At 41.1% G+C, this 23,762-nt stretch overlaps 1 protein-coding gene across 1 annotated transcript; it reads left to right on the top strand.

Annotated features, from left to right (window-relative positions):
• Nucleotides 1-8,451: 8,451 nt before the first annotated feature.
• Nucleotides 8,452-23,698, top strand: LOC130293914 (sialic acid-binding Ig-like lectin 12). The gene is made up of 9 exons (XM_056543182.1): nucleotides 8,452-8,516; nucleotides 8,711-8,810; nucleotides 10,494-10,859; nucleotides 11,520-11,879; nucleotides 12,271-12,561; nucleotides 14,542-14,632; nucleotides 16,608-16,641; nucleotides 20,467-20,541; nucleotides 23,135-23,698. Exons 2-9 carry the CDS (start codon nucleotides 8,756-8,758, stop codon nucleotides 23,207-23,209), a joined length of 1,347 nt encoding a protein of 448 aa, XP_056399157.1. The 5' UTR covers nucleotides 8,452-8,516; nucleotides 8,711-8,755; the 3' UTR covers nucleotides 23,210-23,698.
• Nucleotides 23,699-23,762: the final 64 nt, after the last annotated feature.

Here is a 23,762-nt window from a genome sequence, read left to right as displayed (position 1 = left end):
TGACCTTTATTAACACTTTTTTTTTAAATTTTTTTTGCAGTGTTATAGGTCCCATAGGGACCTATAACACTGCACACACTGATCTCTAATGCTGATCACTGGCGTGCATTAACACGCCTGTGATCAGCATTATCGGCGCTTGACTGCTCCTGCCTGGATCTCAGGCACGGAGCAGTCATTCGTCGATCGGACACCGGGGAGGCAGGTAAGAGCCCTCCCGGTGTCCGATCAGCTGTTCGGGACGCCGCGATTTCACCGCGGCAGTCCCGAACAGCCCGACTGAGCAGCCGGGTCACTTTCACTTTCACTTTAGAAGCGGCGGTCAGCTTTGACCGCCGCTTCTAAAGGGTTAATACCGCACATCGCCGCGATCGGCGATGTGTGGTATTAGCCGCGGGTCCCGGCCGTTGATTAGCGCCGGGACCGACGCGATATGATGCGGGATCGCGGCGCGATCCCGCTTCATATCGCGGGAGCCGGCGCAGGACGTAAATATACGTCCTGCGTCGTTAAGGGGTTAAAGGGGTATTCCAGGGAAAAAAACATTTTTTTTCTTCTATCAACTGGCTCCAGAAAGTTAAACAGATTTGTAAATTACTTCTATTAAAAAATCTTAATCCTTTCAGTACTTATGAGCTTCTGAAGTTAAGGTTGCTTTTTTCTGTCTAAGTGCTCTCTGATGACACCTGTCTCGGGAAACGCCCAGTTTAGAAGCAAATCCCCATAGCAAACCTCTTCTACTCCCGAGACAAGCAGAGATGTCAGCAGAGAGCACTGTTGCCAGACAGAAAAGAACAACTCAACTTCAGCAGCTGATAATTATTGAAAGGATTAAAGGGGTATTCCAGGAAAAAAAACTTTATATATATATATATATATATAGAAGAAAATCCCCATAGCAAACCTCTTCTAAACTGGGCGTTTCCCGAGACAGGTGTCATCAGAGAGCACTTAGACAGAAAAGAACAACCTTAACTTCAGAAGCTCATAAGTACTGAAAGGATTAAGATTTTTTAATAGAAGTAATTTACAAATCTGTTTAACTTTCTGGAGCCAGTTGATATATATATATATATATATATATATATATATATATATATATATATATATATATAAAAGTTTTTTTTCCTGGAATACCCCTTTAATCCTTTCAATAATTATCAGCTGCTGAACTTGAGTTGTTGTTTTCTGTCTGGCAACAGTGCTCTCTGCTGTCTCGGGAACTGCACAGAGTAGAAGAGGTTTGCTATGGGGATTTGCTTCTAAACTGGGCGGTTCCCGAGACAGGTGTCATCAGAGAGCACTTAGACAGAAAAGAACATTTCAACTTCAGCAGCTCATAAGTACTGAAAGGATTAATATTTTTTAATAGAAGTAATTTACAAATCTGTTTAACTTTCTGGAGCCAGTTGATATATATATATATATATATATATATATATATATAAAAAAAAGTTTTTTCCTGGAATACCCCATTAAGACTAAAATGTATAATCTAAAATATCAGCCAACTTGTAAGCATAAAAATGTGTTAACATGATGTAAAAAAACAAAACAAAAAAAAAGCCTTCTGTAAAAAGAATCTAAGAACTGGAAGTATGAAATGTTGCCATAACCTGAAAGGGATTTTTGAAAACATGAGACATCCTTGCGTAAGAGACGTCGTGCAGTTGTGACATAGGGCAAAATCGCTGCTATGTTAGGGTGGCGCACAAAAAGAAGGAATTCTAAATGAGGCGCACTGTGTTGGATATAAACCATAAATAGCTCATTCTGAGGAACAAATGGGGAATTTAATCCTCTTTAAAATTGAATCCTCTTGTTAGAGGAGACACCTATTTAAAGGGGTACTCTGATGGAAAACAATTTTAATTTTAAAATCGTCTGGTGCCAGAAAGTTAAACAGATTTGTGAATTTTATTTATCAATCTTAATCCTTCCATTACTCATCAGCTGCTGAATGCTACAAAGGAAGTTGTGTAGTTCTTTTTTGTCTGACCACAGTGCTCTCTGCTGACAGCTCTGTCCATGTCAGGAACTGTCCAGAGTAGGAGTAAATCCCCATAGCAAACCTCTCCTGCTCTGGACAGTTCCTGAGATGGACAGAGGTGGCAGCAGAGAGCACTGTGGTCAGGCTGAAAAGAACTACACAATTTCCTGTGGAGCATACAGCAGCTGATAAGAACTGGAAGGATTAAGATTTTTAAATAGAAGTCACTTTCAAATCTGTTTACCTTTCTGGCACCAGTTGATTTAAAGGAGTACTCTGGTGTAGAGTACTCCTGCTCCGTCCTGCCCGGGCTGCAAAAAGAATGAAAATGAACCATCTCTCACCTTCCTGGGTTCCCGCGGAGCGCCACTACAGCTGATCGGTCCTCCGATCCATCTCCTTCATACTTCCGTGTGAACGATCGCCGGCCGCCGTGATGTTCAGCCTCGGCCCATGATTGGCTGAGCGCCATGTGATACTTCGTTCACACGGAAGTATGAAGGAGATGGCCCGGAGGACCGATCAGCTGTAGTGGCGCTCCGCGGGCACCCAGGAAGGTGAGAGATGGTTTATTTAAATTTTTTTTGCAGCCCGGGCAGGACGGAGCAGGAATACTCTGCACCAGAGTACTCCTTTAAAATAAATTGTTTTCCACCGGAGTACTCCTTTAAAGACACAGGGCATACATATATATGCTAGGCAACTCACCGGCTTCCATAGTCTGTAAGTCATCACTGCACCAGGGAGCTGCCTGTCATCGCCACCCGCTGCCGCCACCGATCGTCGCCCACTGCTGCCACCGCTGATGGTAAGTGACCCCCGGCGCCGGTCACCGACGGTTTCCCTGCTCTGCCCAGATTACAGTGGGTGGGCAGAGCGGGGGAACTGAAAGTTAACCCCACCCCACCCCCGATCTGCTGTTGGTCGTCGCTTCTGAACGACCAATAGCAGGGATAGGAGGGGTGGCACTCCTGCCACCTAAATCCTATCCCTTCAGAGGGACCGGGGGTGTCTTGGACACCCTCGATCCCCCTTATTTTCCGGGTCACCAGGTCATCAGAGACCCGTATGACCCGAATTTTCCGCAAATCACCATTGTGAATTCACGCCGACATGGGGGGGTCTCAGGACCCCCTTGGGCATTGGCATGGGATGCCTGCTGAATGATTTCAGCAGGCATCCCAGTCTGATCACCGCCCAGTGATTGGAAATGCGGAGGGCGTACAGGTATGCCCTCCGTCCTTAAGTGACCCCACCTGCTACAATGGACAATATGTTGTTCCCTTCCACTTTTTCGAGAAAAGTGTTATGTCTTACTTCTTCAAAAGGGCGGCCCCACACAGGAACCCTTCCCTATTTCCACCTAAAAACCCTGGGAAATGGCAGTGTTTGTAGGTGGAAATAGGGAGAGGTTCCTGTGTGGGCCACCATTTTTAGGGTGAGTAACACATGCCAAGAAGAGAATTAATAATGTGAGAGTAGGGCCTTACAGGGGAAGTGTTTACCCCCACCGGTTACAATGGACCATACCTTGTTCCATTCCACCTTTTAGAGGTCTTTGCATCAAATCAATACTTGATGGTGTTGGTGGCACATGGTGTTTTTTGTTTCATTTCAAAACATTTTTGGGTACATATATTTTATCCTAACAATATTATTAAAAGTTAAGTTTTACTTAATGCATATCCTCAATACTTACTTGTGGACACTAACACTTTTAGAAAAAATATTTTCTTCTGCCTACCTGCCTTGATGCCAAGTTCTCCTTTTTACACACCTTCATCACCATGTACTGGTATTGCCCCCCCACCGCCCCACTATGTCACCAGGTCACTTTCAGGACTCCTGATTCTGCTGATGCCACCTCCAGGCTGTCTCATACTGCCACCATATGTTTTCCTCATGCTGATGCCACCTCCAGGCTGTCTCATTTTGCCACCATATGTTTTCCTCATGCTGCTGCCACCTCCAGGCTGTCTCATTCTGCAACTAAATGGTCTCCTCATGCTTCCGTCAACTCCAGGCTGTGCCAGTCAGCCACTATATGGTCTCCTCATGCTGCCGCCAACTCCAGGCTGTGTCATTCAGCCACTATATGGTCTCTTCATGCAGCCGCCAACTCTAGGCTGTGTCATTCAGCCACTATATGGTCTCCTCTTGCTGCTGCCACCTCCACGCTGTGTCATTCAGCCGCTATATGGTCTCCTCATACTGATGCCACCTCCAGACTCTGTCATTGTGCTGCTCTGCGACAGTGATTCTATTAGCGACACTTCTAGTCTGCATGTCATACTGAATAACGGTATTATTTCACTAACCCGGCACACATCATATGCGTGTTACAGCAAGGCAAAGTGTTCTACACCCCTATTGAGCCTCTCTGTAGGCCAGAAATAGCTGTTTTTAATACAGATTCAATGGAAATAAATTTGGACCGAACCAAATTATTTCGGAAAATTTGGTGAAATTAATATTAAGGTCTAATAAAAATCTCACAAATACAGGAAGGGAACTTGCAGGAATGGAAAAGAGAACTTTCTAAATGTCACTTCTATAAAAGTGAAGTCAAAAATAGATGCTGACCCACCTCAGTAATTTTGTAATTCAGTCTGGTAAACAGCGAGGTCACAAGTTAAAGGGAAAATAGTGGGAGGCCCAGATGTGTTCAACATAAAAACAAACAGGATTTTAGGATAAAAGAATAGAATCTAAATAAATGGATGCAGTGACATCACCAGAACCACCAGAGGACAGTTGTCCAGTTTTGAAATAAATCATTTGTCCCCAATGTACAGACAACTAAATAATAATTATAATAATAATAATAATTCATGAAAACCAATTTTTGTGCATGACAAGTTTTTATCCAAAAGAAATCAGATGCACTAGTCACAAAAACTTAGCAGACGTTTTGTAATAAAAAAAATTTAAAAAACGCTGTCTATGTATCTATGGCCACCTAAGGTGACATAGTTCTACAGAAATTTCAACTTGTGACAAACAGGGACAGATTGACTCACTAGAAGTCTTGGAGAACCCCATGGTGTCCTAGGGTCTGAAATGATATACTGACATTGAAATCCGAATTACCTAATAAATCATATGACCAATTAATAAGACACTCCTTAGAGGGGCTACTTAGGCATAATAAATAGAGGCTATAAAAATAAAATCATACTCACCTGGATTCCCTGGAGCTCCCATTGGGACATCATCTAGTCCCCTGCTTATCACTCTTCTTCTTACTTGACACCCAGAGACTCAGTCAGTCGCCCTCTCAAATGCTACTTGATACTCACAGTGGTCAGTTAGTACATAAGGTACTATAAAAACACAGTATTTACATCACAGTAAAGTACATACACATTTAGGGTAGGGTCACATGTAACGCATCTGCAGCGTATTTTATGCTGCGGATCCGCCGGTGACCTGACCCTATAGTGTGCCTCCAGCTGTTTGACAACACCTCCCCCCCCCTTGTGGTGCTCGCAGCAGCAATCCGCAGCTATGAGCAGCCACACAGGGACGTGCGAGTCACTGAGCGACCACAGAGTCTGAGTACACTGCTACTTCCATGTCCTTATGTGGCTGCTCGTAGCGGCGGACTGCAGGGGGGAGGTGGAGGGGTTGTCAAACAGCCGGAGGCACACTATAGGTTCGGGTCACCAGAGGATCCGCTGAATGAAACATGCTGCGGATCCGTTACGTGTGACCCTACCCTTATAGAACAAAATATCGTTCAAGGTGTTATACAGACATGAAACTTTTGTTGAAATTTTTCTGGGGATACCATCAAAAAAATAAATAGATAAATAGTCATATTCATGTACCTCAATCCACCAAATCACCCAGTCCTTCCTCATGTTCTGTCTATTAGATTGGTTATAATGTTTGGGCATTCATTGTGATTGTGGTACCTCCTGGTCGGCACCAACCAGAGGGCCAGCCTTAGCCTTGAAAGAGAACCAAGATAAGCAATTTCTCTTGTATACTAGATTATATATAATGAATCCATGTCTACCAGAAATATTTGTCATATTCCTTCCTGGCTTAGCTGGGAAGCCATTGGTGGTTTACTTTATTGCAACTTATAGGGGCCCTATGGGCAATACTATTTTTGAAAATTTTCAGTCGTCAGCCGTAACTCCATCCCGTGTCAGTGAAACAGCGTCCCGCCTCCTCCCTCGGACCAATCACCATCAGTCATCAGCCACTACTCCCTCCTCCCTCATCCGAAACTCCCTTGTCCAAAATGCCATCATTCCTCAGACGATTCTCCCTCAGATTAAACTTTCTGCCGCATAGCAGAGCCAACACTGCACAGCATGTATAGCAGAGTTGAAACTGTGAAACCTGCAGGTGTACTACAGACATTACATCTTCAACAGAGTCTGTATAGCAGAGTCAACACTGAATAGAGTATACAGCAGAACCCGTATAGCAGAGCTGACACTGACTCGGCTTTGCTACACGGCAGGAAGGTTTTCCGTCTGAGGGATGACGGAGTTTCGGATGAGGGAGTTTCGGATGACGGAGGAGCGAGTTGCGGCTCACGCCTGATGGAAAATTGGTCTGAGGGAGGCCGTAAATGTTGGTACCCCTGAAATTTTTCTTGAAAATGAAGTATTTCTCACATAAAAGGATTGCAGTAACACATGTTTTGCTATACACATGTTTATTCCCTTTGTGTGGAATTGGAACTAAACCAAAAAAGGGAGATAAAAAAGCAAATTGGACATAATGTCACCAAACTCCAAAAATGGGCTGGACAAAATTATTGGCGCCCTTAACTTAATATTTGGTTGCGCACCCTTTGGAAAAAATAAGTGAAATCAGTGTCTTCCTATAACCATCAATAAGCTTCTTACACCTCTCAGCCGGAATGTTGGACCACTCTTCCTTTACAAACTGCTCCAGGTCTCTTATTGGAAGGCGCCTTTTCCCAACCGTAATTTTAAGATCTCTCCACAGGTGATCAATGGGATTTAGATCTGGACTCATTGCTGACACTTCAGAACTCTCCAGCGCTTTGTTGCCATCCATTTCTGGGGGCTTTTTGACATATGTTTGGGGTCATTGTCCTGCTGGAAGACCCAAGATCTCGGACGCAAGCCCAGCTTTCTGACACTGGGCTGTACAGTGCGACCCAAAATCCATTGGTAATCTTCAGATTTCATGATGTCTTGTACACATTCAAGGCCCCCAGTGCCAGAGGCAGCAAAACAACCCCAAAACATCATTAACCTCCACCATATTTCACTGTAGGTACTGTGTTCTTTTCTTTGTAGGCCTCATTCCATTTTCGGTAAACAGTAGAATGATGTGCCTTACCAAAAAGCTCTATCTTGGTCTCATCTGTCCACAATATGTTTTCCCAGAAGGATTTTGGTTACTCAAGTTCATTTTGGCAAAATGTAGTCTTTCTTATGTCTCTGTGTCAGCAGTGGGGTCTCCTCCATAGTGGGGTCCTCCTGGGTCTCGTGACATAGTGTTTCATTTAATTTAAATGTCGACAGACAGTTTGCGCTGACACTGATGCTCCCTGAGCCTGCAGGACATCTAGAATATCTTTGGAACTTGTTTGGGGCTGCTTATCCACCATCCGGACTATCCTGTGTTGACACATTTCATAAATTTTTCACTTCTGTCCCCGCCCAGGGAGATTATCTACAGCGCCATGGGTTGCAAACTTGATAATGTTGCGCACTGTGAACAAAGGCGAATCTAAATCTCTGGAGATGGACTTGTAACCTTGAGATTGTTGATATTTTTCCACAATTTTGATTCTCAAGTCCTCAGACAGTTCTCTTCTCCTCTTTCTGTTGTCCATGCTTAGTGTGGCACACACAGACACACGATGCAAAGACTAAGTGAACTTCTCTCCTTTTTATCTGCTTTCAGGTGTGATTTTTATATTGCCCACACCTGTAAATTGCCCCAGGTGAGTTTAAAGGAGCATCACATGCTTGAAACAATCTTATTTTTAAACAATTTTGAAAGGGTGCCAATAATTGTGTCCAGCCCATTTTTGGAGTTTGGTGTGATATTATGTCCAAGTTGATTTATTTTTTCCTCCTTTTTTGGTTTAGTTCCAATAGACACAAAGGAACTTCATCTTCTAGAAAAATTTCAGGGGTGCCAACATTTTCGGCCATGACTCTAAGGCTGACAACTAACGATGTCCTAAAATGGACACCATTGAATATGACCTACTACAGTCTTAGGATTTGTTTCTTGACAATTGGGATCACCAAATGGTCCAAGATGAGACGGTAAGCATCTCACTCATGACAAATTACCAATAAATATTCAGGGTTCACATACTATTCTTCAACGGGGGCCTATTAGACTTCTTGTTGCATCAACTGGAAAGACGAGACAATTAGGACATAGTAACAGCTTCTCTAAAATGGAATACCACATAAGGGAGGATATTGTACAATACGTTCCTCCTCATCGACTACATAGTCCCCTTAAAAAGCTCCGACACTAATCTCAGGACCTTATCTGCTGAGACCATCATGAGGTACTGTATACTTATCATGAACAAGAACATGGTACAATTCATCAATTGTATGGACAATAAGCAGAAAATAATAATGGGTATAGAATAAGCATATATTATAGATGGTCTAGTGCAGTATACGGCACTGACCATCACTCCGCTCATATATATTGGAAACTCATGAATTATTAACAGGTAACTTGTTTTTTCTCCAGGAAACTGAATTGAAATAATCAAGAACTGAAGTTTAACCAAATAAAATGAAGCCATATTCTCTTCCCATGAAATTGACCTTTTGTCTAATTGTCCTTCCAGGTAAAATGAATCTAATTTACCGATCAATAATATTAACCTTCCTTCTACAATGTAGTCTATCATACAGTCAGGTATACTGCCCTATGCAAACTCCGATATTCATTATAAATATGTTACTTATCTTATGTTGTATACTCCAGAGCTGCACTTATTATTCTGCTGGTGGGATCACTGTGTACATACATTACATTACTTATCCTGTACTGATCCTGAGTTATATCCTATATTATACTCCAGAGCTGTACTCACTATTCTGCTGGTGAGGTCACTGTGTACATACATTACATTACTTATCCTGTACTGATCCTGAGTTATATCCTATATTATACTCCAGAGCTGTACTCTATATTCTGCTGGTGAGGTCACTGTGTACATACATTACATTACTTATCCTGTACTGATCCTGAGTTATATCCTGTCTTATACTCCAGAGCTGTACTCACTATTCTGCTGGTGAGGTCACTGTGTACATACATTATATTACTTATCCTCTACTGATCCTGAGTTATATCCTGTATTATACTCCAGAGCTGCACTCACTATTCTGCTGGTGAGGTCACTGTGTACATACATTACATTACTTATCCTGTACTGATCCTGAGTTATATCGTGTATTATACTCCAGAGCTGTACTCGCTATTCTGCTGGTGAGGTCACTGTGTACATACATTACATTACTTATCCTCTACTGAACCTGAGTTATATCCTGTATTATACCCCAGAGCTGTACTCACTATTCTGCTGGTGGGGTCACTGTGTACATACATTACATTACTTATCCTGTACTGATCCTGAGTTATATCCTGTATTATACCCCAGAGCTGCACTCACTTTTCTGCTGGTGGGGTCACTGTATACATACATTACATTACTTATCCTGTACTGATCCTGAGTTATATCCTGTATTATACATCAGAGCTGTACTCACTATTCTGCTTGTGAGGTCACTGTGTACATACATTACATTACTTATCCGTTACTGATCCTGAGTTATATTGTGTATTATACTCCAGAGCTGTACTCACTATTCTGCTGGTGAGGTCACTGTGTACATACATTACATTACTTATCCTGTACTGATCCTGAGTTATATCCTGTATTATACCCCAGAGCTGTACTCACTATTCTGCTTGTGAGGTCACTGTGTACATACATTACATTACTTATCCTGTACTGATCCTGAGTTATATCCTGTATTATACTCCAGAGCTGCACTCACTATTCTGCTGGTGAGGTCACTGTGTACATACATTACATTACTTATCCTGTACTGATCCTGAGATATATCGTGTATTATACTCCAGAGCTGTACTCGCTATTCTGCTGGTGAGGTCACTGTGTACATACATTACATTACTTATCCTGTACTGATCCTGAGTTATATCCTGTATTATACTCCAGAGCTGCACTCAAAAACATTATGCAAGATGAAGCCTAACAATATCAATATCCCAGATTTACTAAAACTGTTTAGATTTAGCCTGGACAATGATAGACTGCTCCAGATACATTACTGCCTCCTCAATGTGATACAAAGACATTTGTAATCAAAAGTGACTCCTTACCCAGAAAACAGCTTTACATTTTTGGCCAATTGATGTCTCATATTTCCCATCCTCATGTTTTTTGTTTTTCTTCTCTTTGTCATTGATTCTTTATTAATCTGTTTGAATTATTTTTCAGGATATTTTGTATATTCACAACAAGCTAATTGGACATTTACATTACCGGAATCCATAGAAGCTTCAGTCAATTCCACTGTGGTGATTCCCTGCACATTCTCCGCCCCCGAGGAGCCTGGACATTATCTTGTGATCTGGTATATGATTGATATTTATGGAGGCAACAATCATTCCCAGGTTTTTAATAGTGAGGACCCCAGTGAGGTCAGTGAGGAGTACAGAAACCGCAGCGCCCTCATAGGTGATGGAAATAACTGCACGCTGAGGATCAAAGATGTGAGATATACAGCCTGGTACTTCCTGGAAATATCTAACAATTCTTTTAATTTAAGCAATGTGGAGAAGCCAGTCAAGATCAATGTCAGAGGTATGTTACATATTATCTGTCAGAGGTATGTTACATATTATCTATCTATCTATCTATTTATCTATCTCTATATATAATATCTATCTAATATCTATCTATCTCATATCTATATATCTATCTCATATCTATCTATCTTTCTATCTATCTATCTATCTATCTATCTATCTATATCATATCTATCTATCTCATATCTATATCTATATATCTATCTATCTAACTCATATCTATCTATCTATCTCATATCTATCTATTTATCTCATATCTATATATCTCATATCTATCTATTCATATCTATCTATCTATCTCATATATGTCTATTCATATCTATCAATCTCATATCTATCTGTCTATCTATCTATTTATCTCATATCTATCTATCTATCTATCTATCTATCTCATATCTATCTATCTCATATCTATCTATTCATATCTATCTATCTATCTATCTATCTATCTCATATCTATCTACCTACCTCATATCTATATATCTATCTCATATCTATCTATCTCATATCTATCTATCTATCTATCTATCTTTATATCTACCAAATGACCTACTCATAAAGGATATTTCACTATATATGAGCATTGTATCTCGTGTGATCTGTTATATTCTGCCCTGTATTCTCCTCCCTATTCTGTGACTTCTTCTTCCCGCAGGTTGCTTATACAGATCCTCCTGCAGTGAATGGAGCTTTAATTTCCCCCGAGTCATCAATGCATTGAACAATTCGTGTGTGGTGATCCCCTGCACCTTAACCCATCCGGACAAGGCCTTGGATTCCAACTTATTATGGTTGGAGAGATCTCCTACACGGGACATAGAAGTCTATAATAACAAAACTCTCTCTAATATAGACGCAATGTACACAAACCGCACATCATTGTTCAGGATAAAGAGAAGCAGCTGCGCAATGACCATTCAAAATGTCCAGAAAGACGGACAATACTATCCTGGAATAAACCGAATTATTAATGCCTACAACCTGGATGGGAAGTTTGTCACGGTGACTGTTTCGGGTAGGTGGTCTATGTGACGTCTTTCATGCTTAGGGACAGTGTTGGGTATAGAAAATTAGTATTTTTTTTTTTACATTTTGGTCAAGAAACAGATAAAATAGATAATACAAATTAGATTTGTATTCTTTTTAATCTGCTTATAAAGTTACCTGTTTTTGAAATATTTAAAGGGGTACTCCAGCGAAAAACATCTTATCCCAAGAGGGTTTCATAACCGCAGTCTGCAGGGAGGGGACGAGACTTGCATTGAGGGGGTGGGGCGTGACGTCATGAGGGGCTGGTATATGGCGTCACGAGCTCCCGTCTCCAGCGTTCAGAACAGTTTGTCCCAAATGCTGAGCAGCGGAGTACCCCTTTAATATCTGTCTCTTTCTCTCCCTTTCTCTCTCAGATGTTCCACCTAAGCCAGTAATTAAAGGGGCGGCGAACCTTAAGGCGTCTGTGGCGGCCAATATCACTTGTTCTGTAGCTCACTCTTGTCCGTCAATCCTGCCATTGCTAGAATGGAACGTCCCTATGAACACAACCATGACCCATGTAAACCTGACTCGAGGGACCTGGGAACTGCAATCTAAACTGAGATATGTCCCATCCTTCAAGGACAATAACAGATCCTTAAAGTGCACGGCTACCTTCCCAAATGGCCAGAAATCGGTCCAGAAAGTAACTTTGAGCATTGTAGGTAAGTGACCACTTGTTCATTATTCGAACATAATGGCCCTTATTTACTACGAGTGTTGTGTAATTTTCTTTATGGGTTTTAATTCCCTACAATTTTTTCCACAGTATTTAGTAAGGTTGTCCAGTGCTGGAAATGCACTTAAAAACTTGCTTTATTTGCCTGACGGGAGACACAGTACAGGTAAGAAACGTCTGACACGTTTCGCACTCACAGGTACTTAATCGTAGACTTAGTCTACGATTAAGCACCTGTGAGTGCAAAACGCGTCAGACATTCCTTACCTGTACTGTGACTCCCGTCAGGCAAATAAAGCAAGTTTTTAAGTGCATTTCCAGCTCCGGACATCTTTTCTCTTTTGGATTACCTTTGTGATGCCGGGGCAGGATCGGCGGATTTGATTGCGCAGGTGTGCAATGGAGGTCGATGGTGCAGAGCGGACAGCACTACTTATTTGCAGTATTTACTAAGGTTTCCCTACATTTTGCTTTTTTTTTTTTTTTTACACCTGCTCTGATCTGTGGGGTTTTCCACCACATTTTCTGTGGAAATCTTAGTAAATATGTTGGGTTTTTTTTTTGCGAAAATGTCAGGGACACGCCCACTTTCTGTGACCATGCCCCCTTTCCCCAATGACCACGCCCAATTTTTCCAGGTTTTCTAAGAAAAATGGTGGGTTGGTTGTTTTTCTTTTTTCATTTCTGGCACAATGAGACAGAATCTGTTGCACAACTACAAACAAAACATGTCGGGTTTACAATAGTGAATCAGGGCCATTGTCTATCACCTTAGTGAAAGTGATTCTCCAGGTCTCCAACACTGAAGTTAAAGGGGTACTCCAGGAAAAAACTTTTTGTTTATATATATATATATATATATATATATCAACTGGCTCCAGAAAGTTAAACAGATGTGTAAATAACTTCTATTAAGAAATCTTAATCCTTTCAGTACTTATGAGCTGCTGAAGTTGAGTTGTTCTTTTCTGTCTAAGTGCTCTCTGATGACACCTGTCTCGGGAACTGTCCAGAGTAGAAGCAAATCCCCATAGCAAACCTCTTCTACTCTGTGCAGTTCCCGAGACATACAGAGATGTCAGCAGAGAGCACTGTGGCCAGACAGAAAAGATCAACTCAACTTCAGCAGCTGATAATTATTGGAAGGATTAACATTTTTAAATAGAAGTAATATACAAATCTGTTTAACTTACTGGAGCCAGTTGACCTAAAAAAAAAAAATTATTATTTTTTTCCCTGGAAACCCCTTTAAGACCCTAAGGATTGGACATGAAAGTTTTATTGTGGGGGTCCGACCCTAAAGAATGGAGCCGATTTGGGCTTCTAGGTACATATAAAAGAATGGATATAGCTGTGTAAATAGTAATACAAGATTTAACAATATCATATTTATACATAGTGTTGAGCGGCATAGGCCATATTCGAATTTGCGAATATTCGCGAATATATGGACGAATATTCGTCATATATTCGCGTATATTCGCATATTCGTAATATTCTCGTTTTATTTTCGTATATGCGAACATTCACGTATGCGAAAATTATCACATGCAAAAATTAACATATACAAAATTAGCATACGCGAAAATTCGCGTATGCGAAAATCCGCATATGCTAATTTGCGCATATGCGAATTTTCGCATGCCAATCTCACACAGTGGTATTAGAGCCGTCTTTACATCACACAAGCTGGAAGCAGAGAGGGATGATCACTGGGATGTGTACTGTGAAAAAAAACAACAAAAAAACCCCCGAATATTTGTAATTACGAATATATAGCGCTATACTCGCGAAATTCGCGAATTCGCGAATATGCGATATTCGCGAATAATATTCGAATTGCGAATATTCGCGAGCAACACTATTTATACACAGACTTCATAGTCCTGTTGTCATAGTAACTATTATAACCATTATGATAAATATTTATTTCTATTAACATTAATTTAATTTCTCTTATTTTCAGCTCAATCAAAACGATTTGTTGTCGTCATTGTTGCAGTAGTTGGACTTGGTTTTCTTCTTTTGCTTCTATTGCTCCTGTTCATCTATAGGAGGTAGAGTATTTTACATAGTCTGATGGAGAAGATTTACAATATATTAAAGGGGTACTCCTCCCCTAGACATCTTATCCGCTATCCAAAGGATAGGGGATAAGATGTCTGATCGCGGGGGGACCACCATGATCTCTCCTGCAGCACCCCCGTTCACCAGCTGCGCGGAGCGAAGAACGCGTTCTTCGCTCCACGCCGCTAGTGAACGGGGGTGCTGCAGGAGAGATCATGGCGGTCCCCCCGCGATCAGACATCTTATCCCCTATCCTTTGGATAGTGGATGAGATGTCTAGGGGCGGAGTACCCCTTTAAAGGGGTCTTCCAGGACTTTTTCATTAAACACCTATCCCAGTGCCCTCCAATGGGAGCTGAACTGCAGTAATCTAGCACAGACACAATGAATGAAGCCGGAATAGATGCCAGAACCACAGTCCTGCTCAACTACTGATCAGACTGGGTGCCAGGTGTCAGTACCTCCGGAAATGTATTGCAAGCACTGGGAATATTCTTGGTAGGCCACTAGCCCATCTCTACCGTTTGGCCACCGGACGCCAAAGAGTCCTGGCCCTGGCTGCGAGCCTATAAAATTCTTGCGTCCCCCTCCCAGCCCAACCTACAGCCAGTCAGTCATTTCATTTACCAAATCCAGCTTCCTCCAAACTTGCGACGGGAGTAAAAGGCGCAGGACACAACCACTGGAGAAAATCTCATTGTACTAATCACCCATAATGCAACGCGTTTCACAGTAAAACTGCTTCATCATAATGCCTGATGAAGCAGTTTTACTGTGAAACACGTTGTATTATGGGTGATTAAAATGAGATATTCTCCAGTGGTTGTGTCCAGCGCCTTTTACTCCCGTCGCAAGTTTGGAGGAAGCTGGATTTCGTGGTTCGATACAGACGTGGAGCGGCTGCAGTGATCTATGCCGCACGTCTTATTCCATAGTTACACTTGGCGGAGTGTAACTTTATGTGGTAAGTGCCACCTTTTATACACCTGCCTTTGTTTTAACGTTATCACACTACGGAGCGCCTTCTGTGTCTTGTTTTAGTCAGTCATTTCGTTTGTCAGGCTTCCGTAAAAGAACTATTTGCAGGCCGCCGCCATACTTCTCTTGTGTACTGGTGTAGGTGGCTGCGCACTTTGACCTCGAGGTGCAGCCTGTACATCAGTAGATGAATATTTATAAGCGTGTTGGCACAAACAGGACTCAGTGTTAGGGGTGCAGATAGTCCTCAAACCCGTCTCCAGTGCAGTTAAAGGGGTACTTCGGTGGGGAAAAAATTTTTTTATCAACTGGTGCCAGAAAGTTAAACAGTTACTTCTATTAAAAAAATCTTCATCCTTCCAGTACTTATTAGCGGCTGTATATTACAGATAAAGTGCTTTTGTTTTTGGATTTCTTTTTTATTTTCTGTCCACAGTGCTCTCTGCTGACACCTCTGTCTGTATCAGGAACTGTCCAGAGCAGCATAGGTTCGCTAGGGGGATTTTCTCCTGTTCTGTACAGTTCCTGACAGGGACAGAGGTGTCAGCAGAGAGCACCGTGGACAGATAAAAAAAAAAAAAATCCAAAAAGAAAAGAACTTCCTCTGCAGCATACAGCAGCTAATAAGTACTGGAAGGATAAATATTTTTTTAATAGAAGTAATTTACAAATCTGTTTAACTTTCTGGGACCAGCTGATTAAAAAAAAATTTCACCGGAGTACCCCTTTAAACTTTAATTTGCATATTGCAATATTGTGCTATATCACAGCAATGGCTGAACAGATTGGGGGTAAGGAATACATCATTTTACTCAGGATGACCCACACAGGATGACCCACACTAATCCCCTGTATATTCAGGTAAAAAAAAAAATATATATATATAGTGATCACTACATTGTCATTCTTACTTGTCAACTGTGTTTTCTTGTGTGTCTTTTGTTACCTACAGTAACTGTGTGATTTCTTTAACTCATTTTTTTGTAGAAAGAAAATAAGTCACACTTCAGAAAGCAATGAGGTAGGTCCTAGAAATTAAGCCCATTTTAAAGGGGTTATCCAGGAAAAAACTTCATATATCAACTGGCTCCAGAAAGTTAAACAGATTTGGAAATTACTTCTATAAAAAAAATCTTAATCCTTTCAGTACTTATGAGCTGCTGAAGTTGAGTTCTTCTTTTCTGTCTAAGTGCTCTCTGATGACACCTGTCTCGGGAACTGTCCAGAGTAGAAGCGAATCCCCATAGCAAACCTCTTCTACTCTGTGCAGTTCCCGAGACAAGCAGAGATGTCAGCAGAGAGCACTGTTGCCAGACAGAAAAGAACAACTCAACTTCAGCAGCTGATAATTATTGGAAGGATTAAGATTTTTTAATAGAAGTAATTAACAAATCTCTTTAACTTTCTGGAGCCAGATGATATATGTATAAAAAAAAAAAAAGATTTTCCCTGGAATGCCCCTTTAATACAAATGACAATTGCTTCCAAAGTGTTTGTAACTAGTAGAGCAACAAAGGCTCATCATGGCTCTCTTTAACCCCTTAAGGACTCAGCCCATTTTGGCCTTAAGGACTCAGACAATTTAATTTTTACGTTTTCATTTTTTCCTCCTCGCCTTCTAAAAATCATAACTCTTTTATATTTTCATACACAGACTAGTATGAGGGCTTGTTTTTTGCGCGACCAGTTGTCCTTTGTAATGACATAACTCATTATATCATAAAATGTATGGCGCAACCAAAAAACACTATTTTTGTGGGGAAATTAAAACGAAAAACGCAATTTTGCTAATTTTGGAAGGTTTTGTTTTCACGCCGTACAATTTATGGTAAAAGTGACATGTGTTCTTTATTCTGAGGGTCAATACGATTAAAATGATACCCATTATTATATACTTTTATATTATTGTTGTGCTTAAAAAAAATCACAAACTTTTTAACCAAATTAGTACGTTTATAATCCCTTTATTTTGATGACCTCTAACTTTTTTATTTTTCCGTATAAGTGGCGGTATGGGGGCTCATTTTTTGCGCCATGATCTGTACTTTTTTTTGATACTACATTTGCATATAAAAAACTTTTAATACATTTTTTATAATTTTTTTTTAATAAAATGTATTAAAAAAGTAGGAATTTGGGACTTTTTTATTTTTTTTCGTTCACGCCGTTCACCATACGGGATCATTAACATTTTATTTTAATAGTTCGGACATTTACGCACGCGGCGATACCAAATATGTCTATAAAAAATGTTTTTTACGCTTTTTGGGGGTAAAATAGGAAAAAACGGACGTTTAACTTTTTTATTGGGGGAGGGGATTTTTCACTTTTTTTTTACTTTTACTTTTACATTTTTTTTTACACTTGAAGAGTCCCCATAGGGGACTATTCATAGCAATACCATGATTGCTAATACTGATCTGTTCTATGTATAGGACATAGAACAGATCAGTATTATCGGTCATCTCCTGCTCTGGTCTGCTCGATCACAGACCAGAGCAGGAGACGCCGGGAGCCGGACGGAGGAAGGAGAGGGGACCTCCGTGCGGCGTTATGAATGATCGGATCCCCACAGCAGCGCTGCGGGCGATCCGATCGTTCATTTAAATCGCGAACCGCCGCAGATGGCGGGATCTGTATTGATCCCGGCACCTGAGGGGTTAATGGCGGACGCCCGCGAGATCGCGGGCGTCGGCCATTGCCGGCGGGTCCCTGGCTGCGATTAGCAGCCGGGATCAGCCGCGCATGACACGGGCATCGCTCCGATGCCCGCGGTTATGCTTAGGACGTAAATGTACGTCCTGGTGCGTTAAGTACCACCTCACCAGGACGTACATTTATGTCCTGCGTCCTTAAGGGGTTAAAGGGGTACTCCGGTGGAAAACAAATATTTTTCTTTTTAAATAATCTGTTTGCAGAAAGTTAAACAGATTTGTAAATGACTTCTATATAAGTCCAAGGAGGAAGACAGCACTAGTCCCTGCTCTTATGCCCGTGACCATCCGGATAACCAGTCCAGATACAGAACATCCAATTGGTATAGGTCACAGCAAAAAGTATGCAGACTCCCAGTTTCAAAAAGGCTGTGGTCTTTATTTAGGTCATCAGCAATGCAACGTTTCGGCTATAGTGTAGCCTTTGTCAAGCATGCTTGACAAAGGCTACACTATAGCCAAAACGTTGCATTGCTGATGACCTAAATAAAGACCACAGCCTTTTTGAAACTGGGAGTCTGCATACTTTTTGCTGTGACCTATACCAATTGGATGACTTCTATATAAAATATATCTCAATCCTTCCAGGACTTATCAGCTACTGTATGCTCCACAGGAAGTTGTGTAGTTCTTTCTAGTCTGACCACAGTGTTCTCTGCTGCCACCTCTGTCCGTATCAGGAACTTTTGAGAGCAGGAGAGGTTTGCTCTGGGGATTTGCTTCTGCTCTGGACAGTTTGTGACATGGACAGAGGTGTCAGCAGAGAGCACTGTGGTCAGACGGAAAAGAACTACACAACTTCCTCTGGAGCATTCAGCAGCTGATAAATACTGGAAGGATTAAGATTTTTTTAACCGAAGAAACGTTCTCCCTAACAATATTGCCAACCTAATAATAATTTTAGGTTAGTGCCAGCCTACCTTTTGGTCAGGAGCAGTCTAGTTTGTATTTTTACTAATTTATTCCTCCTATCATTGGCTCCAGACTGCAGTAGATTATGATCAGGACTAGATTTGGGTTTTTGGGACATCTGATTTCCCAAATTTAGACTTTATCTTGGTGCAAAAATCTACATGTTCTGTGGTTCAAAAGGGCAAAAGACAATTGTCTTACTAGTGAAACATACTGTATAAATAGTTGCTTTACTAGTCATCCTTACCAAGACCATATGTTGACCTACAAGGTAGTCACCTATAGGTGGCACTAGCAAGACAGTTTTATTGCTTCTATTGTATACTTTTCTTAAAGGGGTACGCCAATGCTCAGCATTTGGAACTAACTGTACCGAACGCTGGAGCCGGCGCCGTGAGCTCATGCCATCATAGCCCCGCCCATTCATGATGTCACGCCCTACCCCCTCAATGCAAGTCTATGGGAGGGGGCGTGACAGTCATCACGCCCCCTCCCATAGACTTGCATTGAGGGGGAGGGTATGATATCACGGGGGCGGGGCTATGACATCACAGTTTGTTCTAAATGCTGAGCAGTGGAGTACCCCTTTAAGCAGTGTTGTCTCATACACTCTATACCAGCTTGATATTTTAATGGGGTTCTCCGGTGGAAAACTTTTTTTTTTTTTTTTTTCAATCCACTGGTGCCAGAAAGTTAAACAGATTTGTAAATTACTTCTATTAAAAAAAAAAATCTTAATCCTTCCAGTACTTGTTAGCTGCTGAATACTACAGAGGAAATTCTTTTATTTTTGGAACACAGAGCTCTCTGCTGACATCATGACCACAGTGCTCTCTGCTGACATCTCTGTCCGTTTTAGGAACTATCCAGAGCAGCATATGTTTGCTTTGGGGATTTCCTCCTACTCTGGACAGTTCCTAAAATGAACAGAGATGTCAGCAGAGAGCACTGTGCTCGTGATGTCAGCAGAGAGCTCTGTGTTCCAAAAAGAAAAGAATTTCCACTGTAGTATTCAGCAGCTAATAAGTACTGGAAGGATTAAGATTTTTTAATAGAAGCAATTTACAAATCTGTTTAACTTTCTGGCACCAGTTGATCTAAAAAAAAATAAATAAAAAAAAAAAAAATACCTTTTCCACCAGAGTACCCCTTTAAGGAAAATGTTACAATGTGATTTTCTTTGCGTAATGTAAATATCTGTTTCTGCGGTTTTTACAAAGATGGGAGAGAGTCCAGAACTCACGTATGCCAGGTTGGACCGGAGAACGGTTTCTGAAGACTACGACACATTAAAGGTGATAATAAAGATTGACAATGTATAATAGAATTCCTCTGCATTTATTATGGCAAACTTTTTTGTTGACTTAAAGGGGTACTCCACTGGCCAGCGTTCGGAAGTAAATTAGCGCTGTTTTTGTGCTGCAGGGGTCGGCCATGCCCCTCGTGATGTCATGGCAATATAAGTCTATGGGAGGTGGCATGTAGGACCGGAACGCGATCCTAGTGCATTACCCCGTAAAATTTGTAGAAGCCAATTGCGCTCACCAAAGTTTGCTATGCTCAGAGCACAACATCTATAACAGTATATAGTAACAACAGGTCAGCAGCACTGGAACCCCCCGATTTCCTCTGGATCTTGGCCATCAGCAGCAGTGTATGTATAGGATATAGTTCCAGCGCTTCTCCAAAATTAAGTTAGTTTATTTTCTTATATTGCACATAGTACCAATAAAATGATAGCACTTAAAGGGGTACTCCGGTGGAAACTTTATTTTTTTTTTAATCAACTGGTGCCAGAAAGTTAAAGGGGTATTCAAGGCAAAACCTTTTTTATATATATCAACTGGCTCCGGAAAGTTAAACAGATTTGTAAATTACTTCTATTAAAAAATCTTAATCCTTCCAATAGTTATTAGCTTCTGAAGTTTTCTGTCTAACTGCTCAATGATGATGTCATGTCCCGGGAGCTGTGCATGATGGGAGAATATCCCCATAGGAACTGCACGTGAACGTGAGTCATCAGAGAGCAGTTAGACAGAAAACAACAACTCAACTTCAGAAGCTAATAACTATTGGAAGGATTAAGATTTTTTAATAGAAGTAATTTACAAATCTGTTTAACTTTCCGGAGCCAATTGATATATATATATATATATATATATATATATATATATATATATATATATATATATATATATATATATATATATATATATATATATATAAAAAAGTTTTGGCCTGGAATACCCCTTTAAACAGATTTGTAAATTACTTCTATTCAAAAAAAAAATATTTACCCTTCCAGTACTTTTTAGCAGCTGTATGCTACAGAGGAAATTCTTTTCTTTTTGAATTTCTTTTTTTTCTTGTCCACAGTTCTCTCTGCTGACACCTCTGTCTGTGTCAGGGACTGTCAAGAGCAGGAAAAAAAATCTCCATTGTGAACCTATGCTGCTCCGGACAGTTCCTGATACAGACAGAGGTGTCAGCAGAGAGCACTGTGGAAAAGACAAAAAAGAAATTGAAAAAGAAAAGAATTTCCTCTCTAGCATACAGCTGCTAATAAGTACTGGAAGAGTAAAGATTTTTTTTAATAGAAGTCATTTACAAATCTGTTTAACTTTCTGGCACCAGTTGATTTTATAAAAAAAAGTGCCACTTTAATCAACGCGTTTCGAGATTGGACAGGACTCTTCCTCAAGAGATGCACGTCAATATGAGAAGTGCTAGAACTTACACTGCTTCCATACTTCATGGTCTCTCCTATCGGCCACCAGATGTGTTCAGGTCATCTTAGGGGGCTCATGATTTACTCAGAAAAGGTAATTGGCCAATCATGTGCTTTCTAAGAAAGGCTGCTATGGGGGGGGGGGGTTAACGGATTACGGTGCTTAGACCAGCGCTATGACTCCTTGTGACGTCACGTTGCGCCCCCTCAACGCAAGTCTATGGTAGGGGGCGTGACGTTGTCACGCCCCCTCCCATAGACTTGCATTTAGGGGGTGGGGCGTGATATCACGAGGGGGCGTGGCCAACCCCTGCAGCGCGCACATGACGTTCGGAACTAAATGTTCCGAGCACTGGCCAGTGGAGTACCCCTTTAAGTTGTTTATGAGCTGCCTCTTTACTTCATCCTCATTCAAGCACATGGAGCCGGACTGTACTCGCACATGAGCCTGGACAGGAGGGCCATTGTTTCTGGAAAAAAAACAATAAACCTTATTTTCTAAAAGTGGACATCCCCTTCAACAAAAAGAGCAATCAAATTGAATTTTAAAGGGAACCTGTCATCAGATTTGACCATAGATAACGCGTGGCAACATGTTTTAGGTGGGAAAAATCTTCCGGGAGACGTTCTTGCTGGCAGCAATAGTAAGGATATGTAATTTGATAGGTGTCCCTGCCGACCTTAAAGTAGTCCCTTGGGCAGAAGCCATCTTTTGCTAGTCCCCAGAGGCTCAGGCTGTACTCACACCCCCTCAGCATGATTGACAGCCCGGGCATGGCCCATTTCATCGATCTTCTCAAGAAGCAGAGCAGTGACATGGGCTGTCAATCACACAGAGGGGCATGATTATAGCCGACGTGAGGATATACAAGGGACACCTTTCAAACTGCATAGACTCACCATTGCTGCCCTCAGTAAGTCTCCCCGGCATATTGAGGAAGAACATTTTGCCATAAATAACCCGCTGACAATGTTTTTTTATGGTAAAATCTGAAGACTGTTTTGTGCAGCTTGTACATTTTCAATTTACATATAGTTTTATACAGGGACCTTATATTTGAATTTAAACTATTCTTCTCTCCATCTCTTTATTTATCTCTGATAGTTTTAATAAAGTAAAATTGCAATTTTTTTTTATTTTTTTTTTGCTTTGATTGCAGGTGGATTATAGGGGAAAATCAACCAGAGGAATCGAATATGAAGCACCGGACTATGAAAATATTCAGAGGACTTGATTATTTTTTCCTTTTTTGATTATTTTTTAAGTGATTGGCTGATTAGGGTAGGGTGATGTTATTAGAATAGGCGCCATGTAATACCACACTTTTCCTGTAGTGGCCACTGCAGGAGAAAGGTGTGGCCTCCTGCAGTTTCCCTTAGCAATAACAATTGTTGGGGGTTGTGGCGGATGAACTAGTAGTGATCAGCTGACTGCCAGCAAGTCCTAATTGGAAAAAGGCATCGTCTAGTAAATAAGTGGTGCTGGTCCAGATAGGTATAAAGGCATGAATATATGTATATCCTTATGCAGATAAACCAATATCATGGTGGAAGCTGAATAAACTGTTTCATGTGAATTTCCTTGAAAAATGTATTTTTTGACAATTTCTTCAAAAAGCGCCCCCTCCCATAGACTTGCATTGAGGGGGCAGGGCGGGATGTCATGAGGGGGCGGGGATATGATGTAACGAGCTCTCGGTGCCGGCTCAAGCATTCGGAAAAGTTTGTTCCAAAAACTGAGCAGCGGAGTAACCCTTTAAAGGGGTTATCCAGGAAAAAACATTTATA

This window comes from Hyla sarda, chromosome 10 (genome assembly GCF_029499605.1).
Source record: "Hyla sarda isolate aHylSar1 chromosome 10, aHylSar1.hap1, whole genome shotgun sequence".
In the NCBI taxonomy this organism is placed as follows: domain Eukaryota; kingdom Metazoa; phylum Chordata; class Amphibia; order Anura; family Hylidae; genus Hyla; species Hyla sarda.
The sequence above is the reverse complement of the archived record's forward strand: the minus strand, read 5'-3'. Positions and strand labels throughout refer to the sequence as shown.